Consider the following 12410-nt stretch of genomic DNA (forward strand, 5'->3'; position numbering starts at 1 on the left):
CCGCCGTGTGAGTTACCTCCCTCGCTCCAAAGACGTACAGGTTTGTAGGCCAATTGGCTTCTGCAAATTGTCCTGTGTGTGTAGCATACTGTTAGTGCATGAGGCGATCGCTGGTCACTGGTCAGCACAGTCGGTGGGCTGCAGGTCCTGTCTCCACGCTGTATCCAGTCTACCGTCTAATCTTGGAAGGCATGGACAAGTTGGGCTGAAGGGCCAAGGCTGGATTCCTATCCTTTTGCCACTTGCTTACTCCCAGCAAATGCCCTCCTACACTAATACCAGTATATTACTGGTATACAACTGGGGGGGTAATACTTGTATAGGAGTGTAATACAGGTCAGTTGTTTATGTTTTTGTAAAGTTCCCCAGTGCAAGATCCAAAATGCCAACTCCCAATGCTGTACGATTCCTCAATTTTCAACCACATTAAGTGTTTCCCTTTAAGCAAGCTAGCCTTAACTGGAGCAGTACCTTCATAATAGTTAAGATGCATCTAGCCACTGAACATCATGGATAATGATGACTGGACATTGCATATTGAGTGGATCGTAGAGGGGAGGCGCAAGGAACTGCACATGTTGGTTTACACAAAAAAGTGCTGGAGTAACTTAACAGGTCAATAGACAATAGGTGCAGGAGTAGGCCATTTGGCCCTTCGAGCCAGCACCGCCATTCAATGTGATCATGGCTGATCATCCCCAATCAGTACCCCGTTCCTGCCTTCTCCCCATATCCCCTGACTCCGCTATCTTTAAGAACCCTATCTAGCTCTCTCTTGAAAGCATCCAGAGAACCTGCCTCCATCGCCCTTTGAGGCAGAGAATTCCACACTCACCACTCTTTGTGAGAAAAAGTGTTTCCTCGTCTCCGTTCTAAATGGCTCACCCCTTATTCTTAAACTGTGGCCCCTGGTTCTGGACTCCCCCAACATCGGGAACATGTTTCCTGCCTCTAGTGTGTCCAAACCCTTAACAATCTTATATGTTTCAATGAGAACCCCTCTCATCCTTCTAAACTCCAGAATGTACAAGCCCAGCCGCTCCATTCTCTCAGCATATGACAGTCACGCCATCCCGGGAATTAACCTTGTCAGACAGCACTCTCTAGACGACATGCATAGAAGACATGGTTTGGGGTTGGGACCCTTCTTCAGTCTGATTTGTTCAGTCAACATTTGAAATGTCATCCAGCTTCTCCAGAGATGCTGCCTGACCTGAGATACTCCAGCACTTTGCGTCGAGAGGAGGCAGGTCACTACCAAGATTGCACAGGTTAGTCCTACAATGCATTCCCTAAAGCCATAGAGCGGAGACCCTTTGCAACCCCATATTCATGTCTGCCAGTGAAGAAACATTGTTATTCTGGTCTACAACTGAAAAGATTTCACCACGCGAAAAGGTGAAGGGAATTACAAGTGACGACAAAAGGGCAAATCTAAACAAAACGTAAAATATGAGCTGGTAACAAATGTCATCATTCCATTCAAAATATTCCTTCCCCCTGACAGATGTGTGTTATAGTGATAACATTGAGCAGGATGCCTGAATGTCCCACAAGACACACAAAGATGGGTACCACAGGTCACACTTGACATGAATACAAGACACACTCGTAGGCTGCAGTTCAAAGTGTCGGAATTATGTGCCTAACAATGATTAAAATTGCTTTTTTTGATTGTTTTCACAATTGTGAAGGCCGTAAATTTAAAAGGCTTGACATTTCCAGATCCAAATTTAAGTCCAAGATCAAAACTCTTGTTGCATTGCAATCTGTTACTAAATTTGTAACCTTTTTTTTTCTTACACGTGTAAAACACCTATGATTTAATTAGCAAAGACAAGCTTGGAATAACAGTGGATTTTACAACAGTAATATTGTATGAAATGCTTGTTGGATTTGATTATATTAAGACACACAGAATGAACAAGAAATTATGGAGAATTTACAAACATCTATATTTAATGTGTTAGGAAATATGGCAAGAGGGGGGGGAACAGCTTATGACATTGATTTATACAAAGCCATTCATTTCAGGCAATGGGAGATACACACCACAGTTTTACAAGATTAAAGATTACGAAGTACAGAAATGACGGACAAATCAAGCTGAGTAATATGACATAAAACAGCATAAAGTCCACGCATTGGTGATGAATTATTTTCAGACCACCTCTGGATAATGTACCAATGAAAGTTTGCAGAAGGCATTTTAGTCACTGATAAATGCTTCTCAAATCACAACATATGCAACATGCAAGAATCATTTCTTCCAAAACTGCAAAAATCTTGCAGATAAATTTCCATTCCACAATGTGTCGTAAAATTAATTTTTTTTAAATTTTTTTTTTTTAGCCATTATCATTATCATACTCTTTACAAATTAGGGCGCTTTTCTTAAAAAGATTTTACAGTAACTAAATTTTGACAGGTACAGCAGAGCAAACTGAAAAAACAGTTTTTGACAGTGGAGTTGAACCAAGTCTCGTATATACACCTTACAGTTTGGGCAAGAGCCATGAATATTTTTAGCATCTTGATATTCCTTGTTGTATAATTGATACTCACATGTACTAGCAAATTAATCGGTCGAACCGCTGTCACACCAAAATTAATCCATACTAGCTGCTAATGTTGCTCACAGAGTATTGCATATCCAATTCATGCCAATAGAAATATAGATGCATTTCTGGTTACTTACCAATGACACCATGGCTTTACAAAAATGATCACCATGTTATTTCATGCAACATCAATCCAAAAGTGGGAGAGACACTGTTTAGCTTAAACTTTGCCCAATATGATGGTTCTTTCAAACTTCTGAACATGCTTGTGTTTTTGTAATCCTTTCCAAATTGCTATGACTTTACTATGATTGAGGTGAGAGTATAACGGCAATACGTTAAAAAAAAAACCCCAGCGCTCTGAAACAGGAACGGCAGCTTAAATAATTCAGATCAGGAGGTAGAAATGTTACTCGTTACCAGTAGCTGACAGGACAAGCAACGTGGCCCATACTGATGGTCAGAAAATTCTCTCGTCCAAAAAGTCATGGTTGCAATATCAAATTCAGCCCATTGGTTCTCAGTGGTGGGGGCTTGTTCAATGCAGGCAGTGAACTGAGACACACGGACTGACATGTCTCCCCACAGTTGAGGGAGAGCACACATATTTGCCATCAAGAAATGCAAGTCGGGTAATGTTGGAACTGGCTTTGGGATGGATCCTTGATTTGTGTACAAGACTGTTTTAACCAACTAAACTTTAGGAAGTCACAGGATTGGGGTGGGTCTTACAATGGAGTGGGATGTCCACACTACAGACATCCCTTCCCCAGACTCATTGTCTGGTGTTTGGCACCCCTGGTGGCTGGCAGTCATGTGTTACTGCTGGGATGTTAAAGAGTCGGGCAAGCTAATTTTGTCAGTATACGAGCAAGATGAATGTCAGTCTTATCGCCTTCCCACCTGTCCTGCAGCAAGTAAACGCACAAGTAATTACAATCTCCTTGTATAACCGAAGGTTAGATAAAGGTATTGCCATCTGCATTCCATCCTTGCGTTTCAGCCAAATCTCCCTTAAATTTCTCTCCAACCAAACACACATGTTTGCTATTCTCTCTGTGTGATAGAACCGAGACTTGATCAGTTGTCGGCTATAGCATGCTTGTATGAGGTACCTCAGTCTCAGCTTTTGGGGGGGGGGGGGAGGAGGTGTGTTAACACGCGATATTTTGAAGAGCTTAACACTTAAAATAGCAGATGAGGAAAGAATGGGTGCAATTCAGCTGTAGTACCATCAGTAGCAATAACTTGTTTCTTCGGCTAACCGATAACTGAAAATCAGATTTTGCGTTCATTTTCTCAAAGCCAGTAGTTCCTTTATCCTGTATTTAACACTTAATATTCAAAGCTTGTACAATTAAAATATAGCCTCTGCAGAATGGAGGGATTTAATGAAGTAATACATCAATGTACAGTGGATAAGTGCTGAATACCTCGATGCATTTGTGTGACTTGCATGTATGCTGTAGAATTTTTTTCACTAGATGTTTTGGGCATTTTAAAAAGAGTGCTATCACTGACGGATCAGTTTCGTTTGAGATGGAGAGGGAACAATACAGCACTAAGGTTACAAGGTTACACGCATCAAAACACACCCATTCATTATCAGATAGATCTGAAAGGCTGCCACAATTGTTCTCAATTGGCATGATCTGTCCACCACAACAGTTTGACGACCGTCCTTAAAGTGGAACACTCAGTCGGCACTCAGTCAGATTACAACAACGCGTCATTGATATTCCACTAGCTGGCCAGGCTGCCCGCTGACTGACTTAAGGTGCTCTCAGCTGCTACTGTGCCGATGATTATTTAAACCACTGAGATAATCCACAATGTGAAATAGCAACTGTGAACGCAACATGTTCAATAGTGCTAGACTAACACTGATCAGAAAGTGGCATCAATCTGATGTTGCAATTACTGCATACTGCTGGATTCAGTTGTTTAAGACACCGTGCATTGCCTTCCTCATGAGGTTTTAACTAGGTAGAAAATTAGTCTCCATAAAACAGCCGATAAATCCACCAGGGTTAAAATGAAGGTGATTGAATGAATGAATGAATGAATGAATGAATCTCTTCTTCATAAAGAGATTCATTCATTCATTCATTCATTCATTCAATCACCTTCATTTTAACCCTGGTGGATTTATCCATGAGAAGTTGTCCATCTGGCATCTGTGTAAAGATCAGTGCGGAGAACATCAAATTAAATCAGCTGCTCAGGAGATCAGATCGGCTGTTTTATGGAGACTAAAGAGAATTTTGCAATTGAGCCCAGATTATATTTAACGACCATTCTCAAAGTGTGGGATGAGGCAACGTATGCTGATGTAAAGGCAATAAATATTGAGGACATAAATAAGAGCATCACACTCTGGTCAGAAACTGTGCCCTTGAGAATCGAGTGGTTAGGCTGCCCAGATGGCAATACCTTTATCTAAACCTTCGGTTATACAAGGAGATTGTAATTAATTGTAGCTGTGTGTTAGGATCAAACTATTAAACAAAGTGCTGAGCGTGAAAGTAGCTTTCTTGCACAAACTATATCTGCCATCTTGGATCATGACATCTGCCGACTCAGACAACCACATCGGAGTCAAGTGACACCCTCACAATAACAAAACCCAACGATTAAATGCTTACTTTACAGTTGGCTGGAAGTTCAACACTTGACATTCCAGAGAAGCAAATAAAATTAAGCCAAATAATAAACAGAAATAATTCTGTGTGCTTGTGCGACTATATTACCAAATCCCCGCTTGAAATGTACTTCCACTAACCAATTAACCTCTATAAATAATCCCAAAGCCTCAGTGACAATGTACATTCTTGTGCTGACATTGTGCGCTATGGAGATAAGGTGGTCGGCAGGCAATTATCTACAGAGTCCCTGGTGGTCAGACTCTAACCTCAACTGGTAGACAAAAGTGCTGGAGAAACTCAGCGGGTGCAGCAGCATCGATGGAACGATGGAAATAGGCAACGTTTCGGGTCGAGACCAGTCTGAAGAAGGGTTTCGGCCCGAAACGTTGCCTATTTCCTTCACTCCATAGATACTGCCGCACCCGCTGAGTTTCTCCAGCATTTTTGTCTACCTTTGATTTTCCAGCATCTGCAGTTCCTTCCCTAACCTCAACTGCGTGGCCGAGAAGGTTGCATAACAAACACTCCACACAATCACTTTCCCCCAGAGAGAAAGGGAAGAGTCTGGAGTGCTTCCTCCCCAGCTTGCTTCTTCTTGGACTCCAGTTAGAATCGTCTGCAAATCACTGGGGTGCACTGTCCCACTGAAGGATTTGGCAGCTTCCAATATCTCACTAAAAGGTGTCCCATCCTTCATGCTGTGCCTGGATTAACAAAAACCTTAACGATAATTTCAGCAAATGTAGCTGTAAAGGACAGCAACAATCAATGCAGGTACTATTCTGAAAACATCACTTAGTCAGGCTAGGCAAAAAAATGCTGGAGGAACTCAGTGGGAGAGGCAGCATCTATGGAGCGAAGGAATAGGTGACGTTTCGGGAACCGAAACGTCACCTATTCCTTCACTCCATAGATGCTGCCTCACCCGCTGAGTTCCTCCAGCATTTTTGTCTACCTTCGATTTTTCCAGCATCTGCAGTTCCTTCTTAAACACTTAGTCAGGCTAATTATTTTGCACTACTTCAGGTTGACATTCACTCCCTGAGCCAACGAGATGTCTTTTCTTGATGTAGCGGTTACTAAAAGCTCCTTTCAATTCAAGCAACAAAACAAAGAGGTTTAGATTGTGTCAATGTTCAGTAACAGACTAAAATTACGGGTGTTGTCAGTAATAGTGTCTTTAAATACAAAGAGCAGCAGACCGGAATGTAAAGAACAGGAGCATACTGTCAATGAAATAAATAGTTCCCCCCGCAATACTTCATTTTCAACACTTCCTGTACTGAACAGAAATAAACATTTTATACTGTTCGCAAAACTAATCAGCCGCAAATTGTTTTAAGCGGATTTGTATTGCTTGCAATCTTCCACAGTCTATTGTGACACATCCTAGAGCGTGGGATCAGAAAGAGTTATCTTGAGTGACATTGCTTTGTACATTAATACTGATGATCGAGGCCACTGGTCTACAGTTTCACTAAAAAATGGATGGAGCCGCGAAATTCGATCCCTCGGACTTGTTCAGCTGTCGCAAGTCAGTGGCCTGATTTGGTTTTCATTTAAACCTCGGGTCACCAGCTGGCTGAAGTGACTGGTAGGTACTTCATGCAAACTGAATGAACATGACACTCCATTCGTCTTTCACTAGGACCCAAGGTGGACTTGACACCATCTGTCCCAACCCTAGACGACAAGAAACTAACTCCGCCGTGGTCCCATGGCTTTGTCATATGTGCAAACTGGTCAATTTACCTAACGCATTTGATAATAAAAACAAAAGCATGGAAAAATGAGCATCTCTGTTACAATCTCTTCCACCAAACTAGTTTCTCATATTTTGCTCCATAATTAACGTCAAGGGAAGGATAACTGATCTGTGGGAAGACAGGAAGGCAAAAACACAGCACAAACTAGTCTTCTATGATGTCTATGTTAGCTTTACATACGTGTAATCCCTGGTTGTTTTTTCTCTGTGATAAGATGAATCCAAAATACTGCAGGTCAGGTCTCTAACCTGGCTCTCAACGAGTCCAAACTGGCACCAAATGCAAATCGTTGCCTTTCTAGTATTATTAAAACATTGAGCAAACTAAACATTGAAGGAAAACACTTATTGCACTTAACTCATTCATTAATTCAACTACACGCATCTTTGTTGTGAATACCACTCGGGGCTCACAACAAGCTTTTTGCTTCAATTAATTCTCTCAGTTCCATCGTACATATATTATTGATTCTAAATACAGCATCTGCAATTTTTCAATCAAGAGCTCCACTGGAGTTGTTCATTAGTAAAACCGAAAGCCATGTGATGCGACGAGGGACAAACCTATCTTCGAACGGAGGTCCGGGTACAAGATTATGAATTGGCATATGATGGTTTAGACTGTAATTTGCAAGAATGCACGATATTGAAAATGACTCCAAAAGCTGGCAACAGCAATGAGCTGTTGATTGCTCCAGCAATATCCTTGATGCCTACTTAATAACTTTCAACGCAAACAATTGTAGTCTTCCTGCCTGGGGTAATTTACATGCACCGTCCCAATTATGCTGTCTGCTTGATTTATTGTGCCACAACACTGATAGCAACAAAAGCAACTAGTCAACAGAAATAAATATGCTGACATTCTGAAACAAAACTAAAATAAGTGACCCTGAATAGTTTTAATAACATATCATTCAACTTCTAAGATTAACAAAAAAAAAAGTGTCTTATTTATAGATCAAGTACGTCTTTGTGAAGGTGCTGCTTCCAACAGTACCACTTATTCTGTAAACGTGGCAAATATCAGATAAAAGCTAGTCTCCCCCTCACCCCCTCACCCTACGCAAACAGCTTCTGGTAAAAAAACAGTACACAGTAGATCTTGAGATTGGTGATGTTATTTATATTACATACAGGACAAATGCCTTAACCATGCACAGCAGTACAGTTTCACATTTAACATTATTGTACAAAAATAACAATGACACCGTGTATGGGTAAATGTCTAGCAGTTACACATATTCTGTGCATTTTTTGTTTTTTAATAAACTAAGGAACCCAAATTAAATTAAACCAAAAAAAACCTCCAATTGTCGACAACACTGGATTTCAATTAGGAGTTGTCAGCACACACAGTATGTTAGATGAAATGAGGGCACGCAGATACCAAAACAAAACTAATTAACGGGACAGTCATTTTTTTTTTTCTGTGTTAAGCAACTTGATCTCAAACAGTCAATTTAGTACAGAGGCATCATTCCATGAATGGATGAGGGCATGCTACTGGGGGGTACAAGTGCCATAAATATTATTTTAGGCTCTCTTTATTCTCAATAAAAAATATTTTACCATTTGGTATAACCACTCTGCACAGCAGCAGACCAAGCCCTACACTCATATAGCCTTTATTGTTAATGATGCCCCTGCAGGTGGAACGATAAGATCCACTTCTGGCCAGCAACAAGAATGCTCTCAGAAGTTAGCATTCCATCGTCAGGCAAGTGAAACACTACATTTTGTTCACGTTCTGTCGATTTTTTTGTTTTGTTTTTTCCCCGTTTTTTTTTTTTGTTAGAAGCCCGTTATATAGCAATAGGCCTCCAGAGATGAGCAACAGATGTACAACAACCAAAGCAGAGTGAAGAGTGCTGTGGTTACAAGCTTGGCAGTCCGTGGTCCTCCCAACTCGCCACCAATTTCCGGCTTCCTTCGGTACAGTAACACACCAAAGTTTATGAAAGCAAATATGGTATAGAGCGTGACGGAAAAGGCAAGGTTTCCTGGCTGCACCTCAAAATCCTTTCCCTGAGCATTCCAATAGATTGCTGCAACTGTCCACGCCACTCCTATTCCCAAGAAAATATTCACAGCATTGCTCCCGGTCACATTACCAATAGAAGCATCAGCGTACTGGTCTTGAATCGCGGATACCTTGCTGGCAAACGTATCTGTAAAAGAGAAAGCAAAATGCACTCTTTAGTATTTGCATTATCCACTCAAATAATAGCATTTTCATAGATTCATACACATTGAAAGATTATTTTGATTATCTTGACCAGACTGATTCCTGGGATGGCAGGACTTTCATATGAAGAAAGACTGGATAGACTCGGCTTGTACTCGCTAGAATTTCGAAGGATGAGGGGATATCTTATAGAAACGTACAAAATTCTTAAGGGGTTGGACAGGCTAGATGCAGGTAGATTGTTCCCGATGTTGGGGAAGTCCAGAACAAGGGGTCACAGTTTAACGATAAGGGGGAAGTCTTTTAGGACCGAGATGAGAATTTTTTTTTTCACACAGAGAGTGGTGAATCTGTGGAATTCTCTGCCACAGAAGGTAGTTGAGGCCAGTTCATTGGCTATCTTTAAGAGGGAGTTAGATGTGGCCCTTGTGGCTAAAGGGATCAGGGGGTATGGAGAGAAGGCAGGTTCAGGATACTGAGTTGGATGATCAGCCATGATCATATTGAATGGCGGTGCAGGGTCGAAGGGCCGAAGGGCCGAATGGCCTACTCCTGCACCTATTGTCTATGTTTCTACATTACCACCAATTCTTAGCTTGCTGATCCAACAGTATTTTTATGGACAAACACAAGAAGCAATAGTTACTTCATGCAAGGGTCAGAGCAGCAATGACCACAAAGGGTTCATGAAAACAATTTTGTTTAGTTAATCATTGCCATGTGCACCGAGGTACAGTGAAAGCTTTTTTGTTGTGTGCTATCCAGTCAGCAGAGACAATACGTGATTTATTTACAGTCAAAGTCAATTTTATTTGTCACATGCACCCGAAGGTGCAGTGAAATGAATTTGCCAGCAGCGATACACTTAAAAAGAACACACAAAACAAAATAAGATTTAACACAAACATCCACCACAGCTTTGCTCGCGGTGGTGGAAGGCACAAAGTTCAGCCAGTCCTCCTCCATAGCTATTAATGACTATGATATAGTTGGGATCACGGAGACATGGCTTCAGGGTGACCAAGGCTGGGAGCTGAACATCCAGGGATATTCAATATTCAGGAGGGATAGAGAGAAAGGAAAAGGAGGTGGGGTAGCGTTGCTGATTTGAGAGGAGATTAACGCAATGGAAAGGAAGGACATTAGTTTGCAGGATGTGGAATCGGTATGGGTAGAGCTGCGAAACACTAAGGGGCAGAAAACGCTGGTGGGTGTTGTGTACAGGCCACCTAACAGTAGTAGTGAAGTTGGAGATGGTATCAAACAGGAAATTAGAAATGCGTGCGACAAAGGCAAAACCGTTATAATGGGTGACTTCAATCTACATATAGATTGGGTGAATCAAATTGGCAGGGGTGCTGAGGAAGAGGATTTTTTGGAATGTATGCGGAATAGTTATCTAAATCAACATGTAGAGGAACCAACGAGAGAGCAGGCTATTTTAGACTGGGTATTGAGTAATGAGGAAGGGTTAGTTAGCAGTCTTGTTGTACGTGCCCCCTTGGGCAAGAGTGACCATAATATGGTTGAGTTCTTCATTAGGATGGAGAGTGACATTGTTAATTCAGAAACAATGGTTCTGAACTTAAAGAAAGGTAACTTTGAGGGTATGAGACGTGAATTGGCCAAGATTGACTGGCAATTAATTCTAAAAGGGTTGACGGTGGATATGCAATGGAAGACATTTAAAGACTGCATGGATGAACTACAAAAATTGTTCATCCCAGTTTGGCAAAAGAATAAATCGGGGAAGGTAGTGCATCCGTGGATAACAAGGGAAATCAGGGATAGTATCAAAGCGAAGGATGATGCGTACAAATTAGCCAGAAAAAGCAGCATACCGGAGGACTGGGAGAAATTCAGAGACCAGCAGAGGAGGACAAAGGGCTTAATTAGGAAAGGAAAAATAGATTATGAAAGAAAACTGGCAGGGAACATAAAAACTGACTGCAAAAGTTTTTATAGATATGTGAAAAGAAAGAGATTAGTTAAAACAAATGTAGGTCCCTTGCAGTCAGAAACGGGTGAGTTGATCATGGGGAACAAGGATATGGCGGACCAATTGAATAACTACTTTGGTTCCGTCTTCACTAAGGAAGACATAAATAATCTGCCGGAAATAGCAGGGGACCGCGGGTCAAAGGAGTTGGAGGAATTGAGTGAAATCCAGGTTAGCCGGGAAGTGGTGTTGGGTAAATTAAATGGATTAAAGGCCGATAAATCCCCAGGGCCAGATAGGCTGCATCCCAGAGTACTTAAGGAAGTAGCTCCAGAAATAGTGGATGCATTAGTAATAATCTTTCAAAACTCTTTAGATTCTGGAGTAGTTCCTGAGGATTGGCGGGTAGCAAACGTAACCCCACTTTTTAAGAAGGGAGGGAGAGAGAAAACGGGGAATTACAGACCAGTTAGTCTAACATCGGTAGTGGGGAAACTGCTAGAGTCAGTTATTAAAGATGGGATAGCAGCACATTTGGAAAGTGGTGAAATCATTGGACAAAGTCAGCATGGATTTACAAAAGGTAAATCATGTCTGACGAATCTTATAGAATTTTTCGAGGATGTAACTAGTAGCGTGGATAGGGGAGAACCAGTGGATGTGGTGTATCTGGACTTCCAGAAGGCTTTCGACAAGGTCCCACATAAGAGATTAGTTTACAAACTTAAAGCACACGGCATTGGGGGTTCAGTATTGATGTGGATAGAGAACTGGCTGGCAAACAGGAAGCAAAGAGTAGGAGTAAACGGGTCCTTTTCACAATGGCAGGCAGTGACTAGTGGGGTACCGCAAGGCTCAGTGCTGGGACCCCAGCTATTTACAATATATATTAATGATCTGGATGAGGGAATTGAAGGCAATATCTCCAAGTTTGCGGATGACACTAAGCTGGGGGGCAGTGTTAGCTGTGAGGAGGATGCTAGGAGACTGCAAGGTGACTTGGATAGGCTGGGTGAGTGGGCAAATGTTTGGCAGATGCAGTATAATGTGGATAAATGTGAGGTTATCCATTTTGGTGGCAAAAACAGGAAAGCAGACTATTATCTAAATGGTGGCCGACTAGGAAAAGGGGAGATGCAGCGAGACCTGGGTGTCATGGTACACCAGTCATTGAAAGTGGGCATGCAGGTGCAGCAGGCAGTGAAGAAAGCGAATGGTATGTTGGCTTTCATAGCAAAAGGATTTGAGTATAGGAGCAGGGAGGTTCTACTGCAGTTGTACAGGGTCTTGGTGAGACCACACCTGGAGTATT

At 41.7% G+C, this 12410-nt stretch overlaps 1 protein-coding gene and 1 long non-coding RNA gene across 6 annotated transcripts in view; both read right to left on the reverse strand.

Annotated features, from left to right (window-relative positions):
• Positions 1–1941: 1941 nt before the first annotated feature.
• LOC116973706 lies at positions 1942–5600 on the reverse strand. The gene is made up of 2 exons (XR_004412109.1): positions 5563–5600; positions 1942–3335 (listed from the first exon to the last, which is right to left on the reverse strand). It is a non-coding gene; the product is annotated as an uncharacterized LOC116973706 (long non-coding RNA).
• Positions 5601–8080: 2480 nt separating this feature from the next.
• Positions 8081–12410, reverse strand: part of slc8a1 (solute carrier family 8 member A1) — a 228871-nt gene continuing 224541 nt past the window's right edge. For all 5 annotated transcript variants that reach the window (XM_033022016.1, XM_033022014.1, XM_033022012.1 and 2 more), the window contains one exon: positions 8081–9142. In XM_033022016.1, the coding sequence (XP_032877907.1) occupies positions 8766–9142 (377 nt within the window). In that variant the 3' untranslated portion in view covers positions 8081–8765. The remainder of the gene's footprint in view (positions 9143–12410) is intronic.

This window comes from Amblyraja radiata, chromosome 5, assembly GCF_010909765.2.
Source record: "Amblyraja radiata isolate CabotCenter1 chromosome 5, sAmbRad1.1.pri, whole genome shotgun sequence".
Taxonomy (NCBI): Eukaryota; Metazoa; Chordata; class Chondrichthyes; order Rajiformes; family Rajidae; genus Amblyraja; species Amblyraja radiata.